Raw genomic sequence first — 19,519 nt, 5'->3', positions numbered from 1 at the left:
TGTCCCACAGAGTCTCCAGCAAGATAGTGTGGCCAGGGCTGCTTCTGGGGGCATCACCTGCGGGGCCCCACAGCTGGAAGCTCTGGATGGTGCCTCCCTTTGCTCTGTATTCAGCTCCAGAGTCCTAGGAAGCCTGCTGACCCCTCCCCAAGCCAGGTATCCCAAAGGACACCCTGGGGGCCACCAGGTGAGGGTCCAAAGTGTAGTGGGAGCTGATGCCCAAGTTGACAAATGATGGAGGCAGCTGAGATCCTCACCACCCACTTTACGGAGACCTGCCTTCTGCCCCGCTTCCCCAGAGAGCTACCTCCAACAGGCTTCGCAGGCCCCTAAAGGGCATCCTCAGGTACGCTTCTCTTCTCCTTGGGCACCTCTGTCTCTGGGACACTGCTGCAGAACTGGAGCGCCAGCATGAGGCCCATCAAGGAAAGGTTGGCCTTTGGGCGGAAGCCAGGGAGTTGGAGTGCAGCTGGGCAGGAGGCTGAGGACTGAGCCGAATATGACACCAGAGACTGATCCATGAGCCCCAGGGACAAATTTTAGGGACCTCAGAATTTCTCAGGCCCTGAAGCATCTTCTTCACATATGATACTGGGTTGTTGGTTGTTTAAAACAAGCATATGGTCAAAGACGAGGTGATCAAACCTTCCCTAGAAAATCCTCACGAGGAGCTTCCGCAGACATTGGGAGAGGCCACCCCCCTGTCAGCTCCAGAAAAACAGTACCCCTGGGGTTTCAAGAGTGGAGTCTGCAGCACTGGACAGCCTGTGGGTGATCAGTGCTGGGGGCGTATCTGGCCTGGGCACAGTGAAGGAAGCTGTATCCCTGGGTTAGGCCTGGCCCTCCTCGTGGAATCACTGACTCAGCAAAGTCTTAAAGATAAAGACCTTCTCCTGGATGGGACTGCAGGGCCCCCTGCCTGGGCCACTTCCATGAGCAGCAGCCATCTGCTGGCTTGTCCTAACAGGATTATGTGATGTCCAGGCCATGTCCAGGCCAGGCTGAGGTCAGAGGAGATTGATACTAAGGAGATGATCCGGCCGCACTGAGAGTTGAGAGGCCATGTGAGGAAACAAGTGCTGGGGGAGCCAGTGGCAATTATCCCCAGGAAGACAAGCATGCTTGGTACCCTGTGTGGGTGTGCGATGGGTATGGAATGGCCCTCCCAGGGAATGATTGCTTATGTGCCTGGGATGCAGTCCCGCTCAGAGAAGCTGGCCCTGATCCTGCACCCTGAGATTCCATCCAGGAAGGGCTGGATCAGGCAGGGCTGGGATGAAGGCCTTTGTTCCCAACACTTTGCAGATACATGTTTGTGTTTCCGTATGCTCTTTCCAGATGGCTATCCAGATGTTTCCACCCTTTCCAAGCAATGAACTCTCTCCACAGAGCTGATCCATGGTCTGAACTCTTACCCTGGGTAGGGGCTTTACCTCTCCAGAATCCCATGCTTCTTCTGGTGATTTCACTCACACATGTGTGTGTGTATAAGAGAGAGACAAAGAAAGAGACAGAGATAGAAACAAACAGAGAGAGGCCCTTCAGCGGACCTGCTTTCCTCGGTGGCATGGGAAATGAGAGGTTAGGGCGTGTGATGAGGAAGGAGAAGGAAAGAGGGGAACTTGGTTTTCTTGCCAGCTCCTCCAGCCAACAGTCAGCAGGTATTCTCAGCACCAGGACTGGAACCAGGGGAGCCCTTCAAAAAGCTATGCGTTGTTTAACAGAAGACTGCAGTGCTTGATCAGTGCCAAGGGGGCACTGGAGCAGTCTGCATGAGGTAGGCAGTGGAGTGCCCACCACCTGACATCTCAGTTCTGACGGGACCCGCTGAGCAGGCCCACCAGGACACTTCGAGGGACCACACTTGCCAGAGTGATGGCTCTGCAGGATGGAGCCTGTTGCCAGAGGCAGCTGCAGCTCAACCAGCCTGATTGTTTAGGAGACAGGTTGAGAGAAGGAAACTCCAGACCTGCTTTTGTGTCCTGCCCATCCTGGACCCAGGCAGAGTTTGATTCCCAAACCTTCACAGTTTGTCTGTATTATGGACTAGGGGATCTTCAGGGTCCCTTCTAACTCAAACCCTCTGGAATGCTGGGCCTCAGCAGTGCAGAGTTGCTTCCTGGGTAGAACAGCTGCTCTCAACTACTATCGTCAACTCATCATTGTCGTCATAGCTAAAACTTATGTAGTATTTTCTAGGTGCCAGGCACTGGCTTAAGCACATTCATATATAAATTCATTTATTCCTTCAACAACTCTGTAAGATTTTTTTTTTTTTTTTTTTTGGGGCTGCATTGGGTCTTCCTTGCTACGCGTGGGCTTTCTCTAGTTGTGGTGAGCGGGGGCTACTCTTCATTGTGGTGCGCGGGCTTCTCATTGCGGTGGCTTCTCTTGTTGCGGAGCACGGGCTCTAGGCATGTGGGCTTCAGTAGTTGCAGCACACGGGCTCGGTAGTTGTGGCTCACGGGTTCTAGAGCGCAGCCTCAGTAGTTGTGGCACATGGGCTTAGTTGCTCCGCGGCACGTGGGATCTTCCCGGACCAGGGCTCGAACCCGCGTCCCCTGCATTGGCAGGCAGATTCTTAACCACTGTGCCACCAGGGAAGTCACTCCGTAAGATTTTGTAGGTGAAGAATCTGAGGTACAGAGGGTCACCCAGCTGGATCCAAAGCTAGCAAGTGGCAGAACTAGGATTCAAACCGAGGCATCTAGCTCCAGAATCCATGCTAACTTAGCAATATTTAATTGCAGCAGTTAAAGTATTTATTTATTTTGTCTCATGGACTCCCACATCAGTGCTCTATCATATTACTGCCTTCTTAGAGAGGGGACACTGAGGCGTAGAGAGGGTACACAGGCTTCCCAAGGTCACCCAGCACTCACAGGGCAGAGCCAGCCTGGAACCCAGAATAGACCCCATGGCTCCACTTTGCTCTTACCCTTACGGACTGCACAGCTGTGAGGAGGACGCTCGTGAGCTCCTGCACTTCAATCTCTGTGCCTCTCAGCTTGAAATTACACATGTACAGCACTTTGCTTGTTGCCTGGAACATAGTCATATTGAAAGAGAGTTGACTTCCCCATTTCTCTTTTCTGGAAATCAGGGCAGCACTATTCTGTGCACGATGCTCTGTGGACTGCCAGCAAGGCACAGAGTGTATACAGGGATCTGGAAGGAGACTCTGCTTGGGCTGCAGGTGTCTGGAGTCCAAAGGAGAGTGGCAGGGAACTTGGTGAGCAGCTATTTCCCCTTTCCCACTGGAGAGGGGAGGCTCATGAACATGGCCACCAGTAGTTCCCCTGGAGCCATAGCAAAGCTTCTAGTAAATTCATAGAAATTAAGCTGCAAAGGACCTTACAGACAATCTAGTCCAAAGATGGCAAAAATATCTCCCTGCCATTATTTCTTCATTCCCTGCCCATTGCAGATATCACCAATGAATCATGGTACTCTCCTACCAAGCTTGGACCAGAATTCTCAATTCAGCACTCAAGCAGCCGTCACTTGAGTTCATAAAGGAAATGAATCCTATTTGTTGCCCCCAAATAAAGTAAACCATGTCATTTTATCGGAAGTAGGCCTAGAGAGGGGAAGTGACTAGCCTAAGTGGCCAACCTAAGGTCATAGCCAGTTAGTGACAATGTAGGGAATTTAAGGCAGAAGTTTGGGAATTGGGCACCATGAACAAGCCTAGGAGGACCAGAGTCCAGATGTTGCAACTTCCAGGCCAGCCTCTTTCCACCTACTTCAGCTGCTCTGTCAGCTGACCAACCTAACTGAATGGTGTAGCAGGGATACTGTGGTCTTGGATAAGATGTGTTTCCTTTCTCATTCACAGCCCGGCCCTCCAAGGACAAGGAGGAGGAGAGCTTGAATCAGGAGGCCAAAGCCAAGCCTCAGGCCAAAGCAGAGAGCAAACCAGAAGGTGAGAGGATGGTGAGACCAGTGGGTTTTCTCCTGCCACCTTCCTCCCTCCTGTCAGCCAGGGACTGGGCGGCCTCCTGGTCTCTCTGAGCCAGTCAGCTGGAGTGATGAGCTGGTGCTCCCCTCCTCCCTGCTGCACTCCGGCCTCCTCCTTCCAGGGTGCTCCCCTTCTGGCGTGGCTGCAGGCCCGGGGGTGGCCCTGTACAGCTCCCTCCACACTCTCCTCACATGGGGTAGGCAAGGCCTGGCAGGGGTTATTGAACTTCTATTTATTTTTTGCTAAATCTTGTCCCAAATGAGATTCTATTGGACTCTATTTCTTCTTCCTGTCACTTCTACACAGTGCTGCTAGGGAATTGGTCTGAGACCAGTAACCCCAGTGAGGGAGGGCCATCGGGGGTCTGGTGATGAAAACATCCAGCATCCGTGTGGCAGCTGGGACACGGTAGTGAGACAGCTACTGCCCAGTGGGCTCTGCACAGCACACCAGGCCTGCCTGATCCACCCAGCAGCTTCGGAGGGAGGGAGGTAGAGCAGCAGTCATTGTTCCCATTCTATAGACAAGGAAACTGAGGCTCAGAGAGGTGAAGTGACTTGCCCAAAGATATATAGCCAAGAAGTGAGAAAGCCCGTACCTAAACCTAGACCTCCAGACTTTCCAGTTCTCCCTCTCCTGCAGTCCTATTCCAAGACTCCCTAGCTGCTGCCTTTGAAATCATCAGGCTCCTCTCATGCAGTTGGTAGGGGGAAGGGTCAGGTGCTGAGAGCTGGGGCTTTGCCCTCTCTTTTAAGCTGTTCACAGTATCCTTGGCTACATTGCCAGGATGGAAATGTCTGAATACAGGGAGAGCAAGGAGAGCCACTTCCGAGCTTTCCTGTCATCTGCAGACATCTCTGTGGACAGGACAGTAACAATTCACATCACATCATTTTCCTTTTCCTGTTAACAAGAAATTCCCCAAACCTTCTGTGACCCTGAAGTGGACAAGTCCAGTAGCCCTGTAACCACTCACACCAGTCTCTGCCAGCTGCCCTCAGAACGTGGCACACTCTTCTGACCTATCCCATGTTTATCCTTTAAAGAGGAGGAGCCAGCCAAGCTCCCTGAGGTCACGGTCACACCAGCCCCTGCTCCAGACGTCAAGGGAGATCAGGAGGAAGATCCTGGCAGTCAGGTAGGCACAAGCCTCTTCCCAGGTGGTGGAATTTGAGAGGCCCAGGGAAGGATTTGCCAATCAAAAATCAGTCCTTCCTGGAGATTGGAAATGCTATTTGAGGTTCATTCCTCTGGTGTAAGCATTGCCCCTTCTTTGAAGATCAAATACCTCATGGGGCCAGTTAATTCACTAATACCTTAGTATGAGTAAGATAATATGTATGAGAATGTGTTGCCAACCTATGTCCAATCAGCTGTGGCAGGGAGAGGTGGCGTGCTTTGACTCCAGTGTGGGAGAAGGGAGCTACCCATCAGGGGCTATTAGCAGTGACAGTTTTCAGAGAAGAGGGTGCAGGCTGGGCAGACACTCCTGTACCTATCAATTTAAATGACTTGTCGTTTCCTCCAAGAAGCCTTCTCTCCTGATGAGGGTGGGGAAGGGAGGGCAGAAATTATTTCAGACTCAAGTCTTCTCACTCTTCATTTCCAACTGAAAGCACAGGCCTCATGGATATTAATATTTGACTTCTTCATTGGGTGCTCTGAACCCTGGTTGCATATTAGAATAATTTGGGGAAGCTTTAAAAACTGCCCAGGGCCCACTTTCAACCAATTAAGTCAGGATATCTGGGTTGGGTCCTTGGGCATGAATGTTTTAAAATCCTCTAGGTGATTTTAATGTGCAGCAGAGTTGAGAATCATTGGGCAGTGTTGGGGGTTGGCAGTGTCATGAAATTTGTTATGGATGACGTACTCTATGAGCACACAGCCCAGGTCATTTGCTCAAGGGATTGGACCAGCACATTGTTATAGGTCATTTAGGAGCCTAATCTGAGGACCCTCAGAATCAATGGCTTTCAGAGTGAGTGGAGTCAGTCCATGGTTCCCACACACCAGTCTATAGATGCATTTATTAGAAGCACTTGTGAGCATATTAAAAGAGATTCCTGGCTTCCAGTCCTAGAGATTATACTTCAGTTGGTTCGGGGGGGCAAGGAAATCTGTATTTCTAATAAGCTCTCAGGCTACCAGGTTTGGGAACCAAAGATCTCATTCGGCCCTGGCATTTGCAGAGCAGGGTAGCTTGGTGGTTAAGAGGCCAAGAGTTGGACTGTCCATATTCCAGTCCCAGCTTCATCACTTACAAACTGTGTGGACCATAAGCAAGTTATTTAACTACTCTGTACCCTAGTTTCTTCATCTATCAGATGGATTTAGTTCTGCCTGTATCATAAATTAATTGATTCATGAAACATACTAAGTGCTAGTTGTTATGATTATTACTATACCACTTAGCATGATGCCTGGCACATAAATACCCTCAGAAAATAGGTATCCTCCTCGTCATCATCATTTTACACGTATAAGGTAATAGAGCAGTTGAGGAGTTTTAATGGACTCAGCAATGTGATGTAACCACCAAAAGATACCATGTCATTTTAGGCAACATTAATGGAAGCACAGTATCTAAAATAAGGGGGGTGATAACCCTGTTTGACTCTGTGAAGTGTTCTGTGTTGTTTTAGAAGCCTCCTCATGGGATATAAGCTAACTAGAATGAGTTCACCAAGAAGGAGAGGAGGCTTTAGGCCATAGTATGGGGGAACCATAGAAGGATCTGGGAATCTTTAACCCAGGGCAGAGAGCTGTCTCATGGAAGAGTGTTATGTATGGCTCCCAAGAGTAAACCTATACACAGGAGGTAGAACCTTGGTATAAATATGACTTCAAACCAATCAGAGTTGTCAAGATGACAGAAGCTGCTTTAGGTGGTGAGTTCTCCATCCCTAGAAATGATCAAATAAAGACCAGACCACCACTGGGTAGGAGTGTTGTGAAGGGAATTTCGCTGAATGATTGCACTAGTTTCTTCCTCATACTCAAGCTTTTAGATACATTCTGAGAACAACAAAAAATGTGGGGAAAAACTGTGGGGAGAAACAAGCAGGGCAGTTATTTCCCATTAATCTGTTGGCTTTGGATTGCAGGGAGATGTGGCTGAAGCTGAGAGCACAGGTGAAAGGACAGATAATGAGGTTAAAACTCCTGGTGAAGGTGAAAATGGAGAGCAAAGTGGAGGTGAAGCTCAACCAGAAGGTGAAGGTGAAGAAAAAGGAGAGAATGAAAGTGAAGGTGACATCCAGGCAGAAAGGAAAGGAGATAATGAAAGTGAAGGTGACATCCACGCAGAAAGGAAAGGAGATGATGAAGGTGAAGGTGAAATCCAAGCAGGAGAAGATGGTGAAATGAAAGGTGATGAAGGTGACCTCCAGGCAGAAAGGAAAGGAGATGATGAAGGTGAAGGTGAAATCCAAGCAGGAGAAGATGGTGAAATGAAAGGTGATGAAGGTGACCTCCAGGCAGAAAGGAAAGGAGATGATGAAGGTGAAGGTGAAATCCAAGCAGGAGAAGATGGTGAAATGAAAGGTGATGAAGGTGAAACTGGAGAGCAGGAATTGAACGCTGAAAATCAAGATGAAGCCAAAGAAGATGAGAAACGTATAGATGGTGAAGAGGAAGGTGATGGAGGTGAGAGTGAAGACGAAGAGGAGGAGGAGGAGGAGGGAGAGGAGGAGGAGGAGGAGGAGCAGGAGGAGGAGGAGGAGGAGCACGAGGAGGAGGAGGAGGAGCACGAGGAGGAGGAGGAGGAGGAGCCTTTGTCCCTGGAATGGCCTGAGACCAGGCAGAAGCAAGCCATTTACCTCTTTCTTCTGCCCATTGTGTTCCCACTGTGGCTGACGGTGCCCGACGTCCGGAGGCTGGTGAGTTTGCCCAGCTGTCCCCAAGCTATCTGTCCCCAGGGAGGCTGTGGGGTCTCTCGGCACTCCCCCTCAAGAGGACGGAAGGGACAGGACAAACCAGCTTGACAGGGCTCAACTACAGAGAGGATCTGGGATGGAATCTGCAGCTCTAGTGGGGACCATGCACCTAAGGGGACACACTGATGGGCTTGGGAGGCCTCAGAATGTGCTTGTTTCCATCGCTATAAGCAACGTGAACTAACCCCTCCTCAAATTCTCAGTTTCTTGATTTTAATATGGGAATGATGCCACTGCACACCCTCCACATTGCACAGGGATATTGTGAAACCCCAGGGTGATAAGTGCTGTTTCTACCCAGTATTCCTGTTTATAAGGAAAGGTCTGACTAACATACTCCACCCAAAGGGGAACCATATTCTGTCTCTGGGTCCAGAGAGGGGTGGGGTGGGGAGAGGTTGCTGAAGCCAAACCAGGTACCTAGATTGATCTGGTTCCAGGGCAAGCAGGTAGCTCTCTTCAGTTTGGCAACTGCTGAACTCCACACTCCTGTGTGGACTCCCCTATGGGCCACCAACCCCATCCTTCTCAAGGTCCTCACTGGAGACAGAGATGGAAGCTCAAACTTCTCCACATCCTCTCCATGACTCCTCCAGCAGATCTCTTCACTGATACTGGGGCTCCCTCAGAAGGGCCAGAGACCTTTAGCCTCTGCAACTTACTTCTCTTCCTTTTCAAACAGGAGGCTAGGAAATTTTTTGTTATCACCTTCCTGGGATCCATCATGTGGATAGCCATGTTCTCATACCTCATGGTGTGGTGGGCTCACCAGGTGAGTGTGCGGCAGGAACTAAATCCCGCATTAGCAGGTCAAAAGGGCTTTTTCCCTTCAGGGTGAATTTCTGGTACCCAGGGAATAGCGAGGACCAAGTGAATTTGTAGTTTATACATTGTAAAGGCTAAAAAGTAGACTTTATATTCCAGGGAATGTAGTGCTTTTCAGGTGTGGCTCTTCTGTCTTGTGGTGTGACAGAAGGCCCTTCACAACCTGATCTAGTTGACCATTCCTTCTTAGCATTATCCCCTGCTTCCTCTGTTCTGTATCCCACACTTCTCTCCACCTGGTGACATCATACACACTCGTGAGAGCAAGCTCAGTGTTGCCTCCTTTCTGGCGTTTAATCAGTCTTCTGAGTGCTTAATGGCTTTGCTGTTCTACCTAGAATATTGCACTTAAGCACAGAGCTGTATTATTATTATTATTTTAAATATTTATTTATTTGGCTGCATGGGTCTTAGTTGCAGCACACGGGATCTTTCGTTGAGGCACGCAGGCTCTCTAGTTGTGGCGCAGGGGCTTAGTTGCCCCGTGGCAAGTGGGATCTTAGGTCCCCGACCAGGGATTGAACCCACATCCCCTGCATTGGAAGGCGGATCCTTAACCACTGGACCAGCAGGGAAGTCCCTGTATTATTATTTACATGCTTTTCTCTTTCAAGCTGAGAGTAGGGTCAGTGTTGTACTGCTCATACTTCTACCTCCAGCCTCTAAAAAGTTCCTGGCACATAGCAGGTGTCCGTGGTTCTGGAAATGGAAACTTGACACCAAGAGGCCTTTGGAGGAGCAGTTCTTTTGGGAAGGTAGAGGTGTTGTAGTTGGAATGACAGTAAGTGGTATCATAGGTGGACTTTTACTCCAGTTTAGAAAAGAGCAGCATCATTCCCTGAAGCCTTGAGCAGGGGTCCTGTTCTTTCTCTCCATGGCCCATCTCCCCAGCTGTTAGTTCTGCTGTGACCCTACCTCACTCAGGCCAAGGGAACGTGAACTCTGTGGAAGGTGTTGGTTTTGCACAAAGTAGTATGTGGTTGGTGCTTTGAAGAGCCTCAGATTTTTCACTTGGTTTCTCATTACTGTTACTATTTACCAGGTTGGTGAAACAATAGGGATTTCTGAAGAGATTATGGGCTTGACAATCCTAGCAGCAGGCACATCAATTCCTGACCTCATCACCAGTGTGATTGTCGCTCGGAAAGGCCTGGGAGACATGGCCGTGTCAAGCTCTGTGGGCAGTAACATATTTGATATCACCGTGGGGTGAGTGGCAAAGTTGCTTTCTAGGGCATGATATGTATGACTGGCAAACACTGTGTTGGCTCTGTCTGCTGGTTTTTTGCTCCATTCATTATACATGGAATAAAAGGGCATTTATGTTATTAGCTTCTGCCAGGCAACAAAGTATCCTCCCTTCATTCATCACAGCCAGATAGGATAACAGAACTAAAATGCTGCCTGAAATGTAACTGACTAGAATTTATAGATGAATTGAAAAATGAAGTCCATTAAATTCCATTACCAAATACAAACACTCTGCTCACTGACCCCCAAGGTGGAGGAGGTGGGGTTGGAAGAAGCAGTGACTCAGTCTTACTTCCTGACATTCTTGCTTCTTTGCATTTGGACTCCTGCTGGCTCAGAGGTTCTAAAAGCATTTTGTATAAACAAACAAATGCTGCTTACTCCTGTATGGGTTTGCTTACCCCGCTCCTCCCAACCTTGTCAGAGCAGAGTGTCCGCGCTATTTTCATTTCCCCAATCATGTTCTGGATGTGGGTGGTGGCTTTGGTTTCCTTAATTTGTATATGTGTGTGCTTGCAGGGTGGGGCAGGTAAGAAGGCATAGGAGAGCCCTGATCACTAACGAATGTAAGGAAATGTTATCCTGAGCTAGGCCTTATTCTGATTTAGAGAGTCACACATCTACCAATTTAGGTTAGTCATACAGAAGTCATGAAGTATGACGAAAACAAACTCAGAACCAGAAAGCCTGTTTTAATCTTAGCCTCTCCCAGTTATCAGCTGTGAGCACTTGGGCACATAATTCCCTGAACCTTAGTTTTCTCACCTGTGAAATGAATGTTTTCTGCTGTTTCACAGGTTTGTGTAAAAATGAGTGCTTTGTAAATTGTAAAATACTGTTAAGTATATGGCATGATTATAAACATTAAGAATATTCACACTGTTTCTTCCATCTTGCAGCCTGCCCCTTCCTTGGATGCTTTTCTCTTTTATCAATGGATTACAGCCTGTTCCTGTCAGTAGCAATGGCTTGTTTTGTGCCATTGTTTTGCTTTTTCTCATGCTCCTGTTTGTGATCTCTTCAATTGCATTATGCAAATGGAGAATGAACAAGATCCTGGGCTTTACCATGTTCCTTCTGTACTTTGTATTCCTGATAATCAGTGTGATGTTAGAAGATCGAATCATATCCTGTCCTGTGTCTGTCTAAGTCAGTCACTGTTGCCCAAAATGGACACGGATCAGAAAACCATGCCAGAAGTTACTGTACCACTTGTTACATTAAAGAATGAACATGATCCAGGAGAGTGAACTGAGTGGGCAGGAGCCTCTGATGTGGATGTGATCGGGACTGAAGTTTATCCTTGGAAAACACCTGCAGCTCATTGTGGATTAGGACTCTTTGGAGGGGTGGAGCTCCTACCACCCCTGATGCAGACAGCTAACACATGGAGGCCAGCAGAAGGACCCAAGTCAGAGGGTTTTCTAAAATGAGATATTTGGGAGTGAGGGTTGGGACAGGTACCTTAGCAATCAGATAAGCTCCCATGTTCACAGTTCCCTGATTATTCCTGAAGGGCTGCTGATGCAAAAGATGCAGGTGTGGTCTCCATCTCACCCTCCTGGCCCCTGCCCCCAGCACATGCTGCAGTTTACTGTCTCCTCTTTTTCTGTTCAAAACATGTGGTTCTATCAGATTTGTATTCATTACAGGTTCAGTTACTGGTGAGTTTAAAGGAGCAAAGTCTATAGGAAAAAAAGTATAACAAGAATCAATTATCATTACACACTGTAGTCCAGTAAAATGTGTACCAATATTTTATAGCTTAAAAAGGAGGACTACATATGCTCTCGTATTTCTGAAAAGTCAAATTAAAATAAGCAGCTCAAGAAATTAAAATTCATAATTTGCCCTTCAATTGGAAGATGTGGGTATTAGGGAAGGAGAACTACTCTGAGGGCTATTTAAAAACATGTATTTATTAGGAAATCCAAGTTAGTGTTGTCTCCATCAGGTGGGTCACCTTGAGGGATTAGACATTCTGACAAAGCTGTCCTGGCTCTGTGCCCCTCCCCTCTCATATTCTCACCCAATAGTGACAGCTGCACTAGTGAGTGAGAAACAAAGTAATTTTTAAAAAGAGTCTAAAGTCAGTAGAGCCAAATCTGGTTTACAAAGTAAGAGATCCAGTGGGGCAATGCTATTTTTGTATGTCATCCTCGACAGGATTATAAAACAAGAAGATTGATTTCTTGTGTGGCTTACAAGTGGATATTAAGGTGATTACAAAGGAGAAATTCCAAAAATGCTTAAACAATGACAAGATGGTAAGGAAAAGAGTATTACTACTTCCACGGTAGCTGATGTAAAGAACACCTGTGTGTTTTTAAAAAAATTATTTAATTAATTTAATTTTGGCTGCGTTAGGTCTTCGTTGCTGCATGCGGGCTTGCTCTAGTTGTGGTGAGTGGGAGCTACTCTTTGTTGCGGTGTGCGGGCGTCTCATTGCGGTGGCTTCTCTTGTTGAGGAGCACGGGCTCTAGGTGCGTGGGCTTCAGTAGTTGTGGAATGTGGGCTCTAGAGTGCAGGCTCAGTAGTTGTGGCCCACAGGCTTAGTTGCTCCGCAGCATGTCGGATCTTCCCAGACCAGGGCTCGAACCCATGTGCCCTGTATTGGCAGGTGGATTCTTAACCACTGCGCCACTAGGGAAACCTGACACCTGTGTTTTTAAAAATTGTGTGGTTAAACATTTCAGGTGGAAGTTGAAGTGCTTGTATATTAAATACCACTGCTTGCTGCTTTTACTGGCATCAGGTTAAGGGGCACATTAAAAATGAAACAGTGTGGTGGTTACAAAGCAAAAGGAGCTGAGGTGAATGTAGTTTAGGATGGTAAATATCGCTTTAATTAGAAACATGAGGGAGGATTCACTGAAGACTGGAAGATAGCAGGACAAGTGTGATGTGGGAAAAAAACCAAACATTTTGGTGTTGAAAGGCTGTGTTCAAAGTACTTCAGTCCATAATCCATCTTTTAAGACGGGCTGGTTAATTTAATTCATGGCCTCACTCCAGGACTCACATTCTTTGGAAATGACTTTCACTAAATTTCAATAAATTGTGAGTCCCAATGATATTTTACAAAAATGGACGTGTTCATCCATATCTTTAGGTTATTTAGTCAGAATGCTCGAGAGAAGACTGATGAAGAATGGGATCATGTTCACATTCCATATTCTTAAATTAGTTATCCTCATTCCTGATGCTGCCGTACTGCCTGGTCTCCATATGCCATGGCCTAAGAACAGGAGGAGAGAGCAGTGCCTATGGAAGGGAGATCCCAATACCAACACTCTGGGCACCAATCTGGTATCTGCCACCAACCTCAGCTGGTCTCGAGGATGTCACCTCCTCACTGACAGCCTGGGAGCTGGTGCTCTTCCCCAGAACGACTTATGAGGAGTGATGGACGGTGAAACATCCTGTAAAGGTAAAGTGCTAGGCTGCCATTTGATGATTAAAATCGACTCTAACGGTTGAATATCATTTTTCTGATCCGTTTGCTAAATTTCTGGCATTCCTCTTTGCCTAGAAAGGAAGTTCTGACTTCACACTATGTAGAAAAGAGTCAAAAACAAAAATGAAGGCTGGGTCTTGATGGATGAGCAGCTGGTGGGGAGAAAGGAGATTTCAGGGAGATGGAAAACTTACATAACTTCTAAAAGATCAATTTGTTATGCTTGAAATAAAAAATTTTGCAATCCATTATAAATCTACAATTTATTAAAATTGTGCTTTTTTTTTTTTTTGCGGTACGCGGGCCTCTCACTGTTGTGGCCTCTCCCGTTGCGGAGCACAGGCTCCGGACGCGCAGGCTCAGCGGCCATGGCTCACGGGCCCAGCCGCTCCGCGGCATGTGGGATCTTCCCGGACCGGGGTACGAACCCATGTCCCCTGCATCGGCAGACTCTCAACCACTGCACCACCAGGGAAGCCCAAAATTGTGCTGTTTTAGAGGTAAAGTACCATCTTAAAATGTCAAGATAATGGTTAGCTGGTCCTCTCATTTGATGGGCAAGATGTTCTGTGTAGCTAGTTACATGGGACAAATTCTAGGTCTTTCATTCAGCAAGAAAGTCAGAACTGTCCTACGTGAGTGTCTAAATTGGAAGGAAGTGGCTGCACAGATGATTTTTCCTTCATTCCCCTTGAGGCTGCATTTCCTTGAAGGCCCTGGTGATAGGTTTGGGCCAAATTTATAAAAATGTAAAACTCTTCCTAATTTAATGGGTTAAGATTCTGTGTAGTACCAGAAAAAAAAGGATGTATTCCAAATTTTTAAAAATTAGTATATGTTTAAATGGTTGCTGTACATTATGAACATTATATTGTACTCATCAACAGATCTGAAAATGCTTCTATCAAATTATAGGCTTGGCCTTTTGTGATACTCTGAAAGTATCATAAAAATTCTATATCCTAATAATCATTTAAAGATAAGTACCAAAAGGGGCAAGAATTGGAATTTAATATTTAAGACACAGCCTGGTAGATACATTTGAAGAACTCGTTGGCCTAATGGGCCACAGAATATCCTTGGTTCTGGCCCCCTTCTTTGTGGGAGGGTCCCCCTGCGGGTGCAGCTTGCAGTGTATTTTGGGTCTGGTTCCTATGAAAGGTACAAAGAGAGGGCCAATGATCAGGGTTGTCCATCCCTGTGGGGTCACTAGAACCAGGCAGGACACCCTGGTCTAAGGCTGCCCGTACAACCAAAGCATACTTCTGGTCCTCAGGCCCTTAACTGTGATGAGCCGGCCAATCTGGAGAATTTCATTTACAGAAAATTCCATCAGTTGCTCCAATGGTTTTATCACAGTACTGTGTTTGAAAAGAAAATCTTTAAATACAAAAGGAAGGAGCCATCCAAATGAACAGCAACTGTGGAAAGGCTGCAGTAACTTTATCAGAAGAGTCTGTTATCTTACACAGACTTTTTGAATCAGAGACAGAAATTCCTATATTAATTTGTCCAATACTAATTTTGTAAACAAAAATAATTAAGCCAGCAAATGTACTTACTTTGGGGTCAGAGAAAGAGGGCAGTATGAAGGGATAATAAGAAGATACCAAGTACTGAGAGTATTAAGGTAAACTGGTATGCAGCTACCAGAGAATTCAATTCTGAAATAAAACTTTGTCTTGTATCCAAACAGGAAGGGCAGAGCATGCTAAGACTAGCACAAAGGCAGACCAAGGACCCTCTCAAAGAGGCAGCGTACTCTTTCCCTTCCTGCTCTGAGATAAAGTGCCTAATAGCAGCTTTCAAGTTCTAGTGGGAGAAACAAAAATAAAGCTGGGCAATCGCACATTACCATACAAATGGTTATTTTCTTACCATATACTTACAAAATATGTAGAAGTACAACATAACTTTTATATGCAGCAGGCTGACACTTGCTAGCTGCACTAAAGTATCATAGTAATTACCAGCATGAAATAAAATAAAATAAGCATATCACCTAAAATGTTGAACCAACATTTTCAGGGGCTATTTCTCTACAAAGAAAAATGGAAAGCCATTTTAAGAAAACGTTAAAATAAAATAAGCTAATGGCTTTAGGGTTTTAAAGCAAAAATTCTCCCCACAAAATAAGAAAAAAAAAAAAAAAAAGACAAAAATCAGAATATGACCAGACTGCATAACTCCCTAACAGGAGGAAAAAACTGAATATTGAAATATGATATAAAATACAAATGTATGACATTCAAAACACAATGGGAGGAAGTAGTAAACAAGTTGTACCAGGACATGGCATGATTTATTTTCAACTAGTAAACAGATAAACAAAACTAAGAGTAAGAAAATAAAAGACAGATAATGTAGCAAAAGGGTATTTCTCTCTAACATGATTGGCCATGATTCTCTAAAATGTATGGTCAACAGAGATAAAATTGAAGAAAAGTTTGTATGGAGTTATTTCAAAGGATGATCTACATTTTAATTTTCTTTTGATCAAGGTTTACCACTCTCTATTCATGTTTTAGGTTTTATTTTTAAAGAGTAAATTTGTGCAAATAATATTCCCTGGGGATTGAAAATAGGGGAAATAAAACCCAGTCAAAAGTAGAAACAAAACTTGGTGTCAGGGGAAGGAGATAAAAATTACATTCACTTTTCCAAATGAGTCTGAACCATAAAGAATGGGCTTTACCTTACTTTTTTTGGTCAGATATTTGAAATCAATAAACTGTTATTCATATATATTGCTTGTGTTAAAGAAAAGATAATCAATAGTGAAAGCTGTTCTTATACAAACAATAACAAAAAACCAGAATAGAACCCCAGAATTCTGTTTGGAGGGATGTTTGTCACTAATGCCAAAAGCCTCATCTATCAAATGTTTCTCTCCTTTGACAACTTTGAAATGACTGTGACTTAGAGAACGTAAGACTGAATTAGAATGTGAAGCGTGGACCTGAATAGGAAGGAAGGATAAGACAAGAGTGGTATTTACAAAAGAGAGGCAGATACATGTGCACAGCACCAGACTTTTCAAGTAAGCAAGTTCAGCGCCAAACTAACTGAACTAAAATTTTACATTTTTAAACTTTCCCCATTATTTCCCAGAGTAGAAAGCTGTAAAATGTTTTAGCTTGGTGCTATTCACTAGTGGGATGAACTCAAAAGTGTTTTTTCTACAGCTGAACTGGTTCTTAGTCTCAGGACTTTAAGGTATCTCCAGTCCAAAGTGTCCTGAACTCTGCCGGCTTCTACACATCTAATTTAGGACCTTTCATTTTTTCCTTCTTTGAAATTGGCTAGAGAATTCCTTCATTATGACAATGTGTTCAAACACACACCACATGAACACACTGAAAATCTATAAATAATTCTAACAGCCAAAGGATACTTTTTTATCAGAATTACCCAAAGAAAGTGATATTAGAAATAATGCGACTACAAATATTTTTTAAGATTCTATTTAATACCCATGGTACTTAAACATTCAATTTACTGTCTATTTCTGGATATTGCTGGATTTTAGATTCCATAAACCAGATTCTGAAGGCTTATTGAAAAAGCCAGGTTCCTCAATATGGGAAATTCTATCTGGCTGTACTTTTAGATAATTATTATTTTTCTACTTTTGAAAAAATATTTTGAATATTTATATATAATATATATATATATATAATATTAACAGAATACTCCAATAGGTCATATTCCAGATAAACATACTACAATTTGCATCATACCCAATATTTTAGATATTAAAATAAAGGTAGAATTTGGGATAAACTGTCTGACATATTTCCTAACATAAGTGTTCATGTAGAATATTAGAATTTAAATTGATATTTGGCTCTATAAGCTATTTTCCCTGTGTATTGTATGTATCTATTAGCAATAGAGAAAATTTTGGAATCATGGTATATTGAACCTGATTTTACAGAAGCAGATTTGGAACCTCTCTGGCTCTCCTTCCACAAGGCTCAGTGAGTCAGTCTGGGCAATGCACACCCTTGCCATGACTCACCCACTGCAGCCAGGCTCAGGAGTACTAATATGCGATCCTAGGACAACACTGACACTAGCGCTGACATTTCTGAATCATTCTTCCAAGTAGTAAAAAAAGTATAGATATACATATAGAGATCTGCAGCTGTACTAATTAATTCAAATAGCAGCAGACAAGGAAAATAAGCACTTAATTACCTTGCTTCATAAGATTAAGTTCATTTTGTTTGCTATATTAAGTTTAAAAATTAAAAAAATATCAACTTATTATAAACAAGTTAAAATATGTATAATACAACTTCACGGTCAAAACATTTGAGTAGTCTATGAAAACAGGAGATACTTTGTTCTTACATTTGTTTAAGTTCCATACATGATTTTTCAATCTGTCTCTTCCAAAAGAATCCATAAAACAGTTGTCTTATTCTATGGGAACCAATTTTGTTTATGGATTTTTTCATCACAAAAATACTTAATTACTTGTACGGGAGAAGAAAAAACAAAGAAATGGGAAACAAAGTAGCTCTCTCCCACTTGTTAGTATTTTCTTAAGACACTCTGTACATAAACTATCTGAACTTCCTGAACCATTTACAAATGCATTTTCAAAAATTGAAGAAAAAAGGTTAGAGTCTAAAAGTGTTATTTTATACACTGACTACACAATACATATTGAAAAAATACACACACATATCTTAAAGATAAGGTTCTCCAAAGGTTTTTCGGCATTCCATCACTCCTGTACTTGGTGGTCTGTCACAGTTGTGAGTACTCTTGACTTGACTAGGTGTGAGACGATCATATGCCACCTTGTATTCTTTATCAAAGGCATCTGCAAAAATTCATAAAGAAATAAAGGCATAAAGAAATTTATATTTGATATTATCAGCAATCAAGTTCTTGTAATACTACAGAACCACAAAATTAGAAGCCAAGAAGGAATCTCTAGGTCATTTCTGCCAACACAGAATTTCAGAGCTGGAATGGGGACCTTATAGTCCGTAGCATTTAGAGCTAGGTTACACAGACCACTGAAATGTGAAGTACTAAGATGTCAACTGTTTAAAATTCTTCTTTCCTAAATTAAAAAATTTGGTAAAATACATATAAAATTTACCATCATAACCATTTTTAAGTGCACAGTTCTGTGGTATACATACAGTTCTGTGGTATACATTCACAGTTCTGAATGTATACATATATTCATAATGTTGTGCAATCATCACCACCGTCCATCTCCATAACTCTTTTCACCTTGTGAAACTGAAACTCTATACCCATTACATAATAATACTCCTCTCCCCTCCCCCCAGCTCCTGTCAACTCTAATTCTACTTCTGTCTCTATGATTTTGGCTTCTTTAAGTACTTCTTAAGTGGAATCATACAGTATTTGTCTTTTTGTGACTGGCATATTTCACTTAATATAATGTCTTCAAGGTTCATTCATGTTGTAGCATATGTCAGAATTTCTTTTCTTTTTTAAGGCTGAATAATAGTTCACTGTATGTATATATCCCATTTTGCTTATACACTCATCCTTCAATGGACACTTGGGTTGCTTCCACATTTCAGCTATTATGAATAAGACTGCTATAAACATGAGTATACTAATATCTCTTTGAGACCCTGCTTTCAATTCTTCAGGGTATATACCCAGAAGTGAAATTGTTGGATAATGTGGAAATTCTATATTTAATTTTTTAATGGAAATGCCATATTGTTTTCGACAGCAGCTATACCATTTTATATTACTACTAACAATGCGCAAGGGTTCCAATTTTTTCATATCCTTATTTTCCAGAAAATAACCAACACATAATTTTCTGGGTTTTTGATAGTAGCCATTCTATCTAATGGTATGAGATGGTATCCCATTGTAGTTTTTTTTTTTTTTTTTGCGGTACGCGGGCCTCTCACTGTTGTGGCCTCTCCTGTTGTGGAGCACAGGCTCTGGACGCACAGGCTCAGCGGCCATGGCTCACGGGCCTAGCCGCTCCACGGCATGTGGGATCTTCCAGGACCGGGGCATGAACCCGTGTCCCCTGCATCGGCAGGCAGACTCTCAACCACTGCACCACCAGGG

At 44.1% G+C, this 19,519-nt stretch overlaps 2 protein-coding genes across 13 annotated transcripts in view; one reads left to right on the top strand and one right to left on the bottom strand.

The window, feature by feature from the left end:
* SLC24A1 (solute carrier family 24 member 1) overlaps positions 1 to 14,009 on the top strand; it is a 42,502-nt gene extending 28,493 nt beyond the window's left edge. For 3 of the 4 annotated variants that reach the window (XM_079912494.1, XM_079912493.1, XM_079912495.1), the window contains 6 exons: positions 3,839 to 3,925; positions 5,008 to 5,099; positions 7,069 to 7,842; positions 8,582 to 8,671; positions 9,767 to 9,933; positions 10,875 to 14,009. In XM_079912494.1, the coding sequence (XP_079768620.1) occupies positions 3,839 to 3,925; positions 5,008 to 5,099; positions 7,069 to 7,842; positions 8,582 to 8,671; positions 9,767 to 9,933; positions 10,875 to 11,124 (1,460 nt within the window). In that variant the 3' untranslated portion in view covers positions 11,125 to 14,009. The remainder of the gene's footprint in view (positions 1 to 3,838; positions 3,926 to 5,007; positions 5,100 to 7,068; positions 7,843 to 8,581; positions 8,672 to 9,766; positions 9,934 to 10,874) is intronic. The other variant, XM_079912496.1, reaches the window with a different exon arrangement.
* A 1,663-nt stretch (positions 14,010 to 15,672) lies between these two features.
* DENND4A (DENN domain containing 4A) overlaps positions 15,673 to 19,519 on the bottom strand; it is a 131,367-nt gene continuing 127,520 nt past the window's right edge. For all 9 annotated transcript variants that reach the window (XM_079914334.1, XM_079914339.1, XM_079914338.1 and 6 more), the window contains one exon: positions 15,673 to 18,266. In XM_079914334.1, the coding sequence (XP_079770460.1) occupies positions 18,130 to 18,266 (137 nt within the window). In that variant the 3' untranslated portion in view covers positions 15,673 to 18,129. The remainder of the gene's footprint in view (positions 18,267 to 19,519) is intronic.

The sequence above is a fragment of the Stenella coeruleoalba genome (assembly GCF_951394435.1).
Source record: "Stenella coeruleoalba genome assembly, chromosome: 2".
Taxonomy (NCBI): Eukaryota; Metazoa; Chordata; class Mammalia; order Artiodactyla; family Delphinidae; genus Stenella; species Stenella coeruleoalba.
Note: the sequence above shows the minus strand (reverse complement) of the source record. Positions and strands in the feature narration are given on the sequence as shown.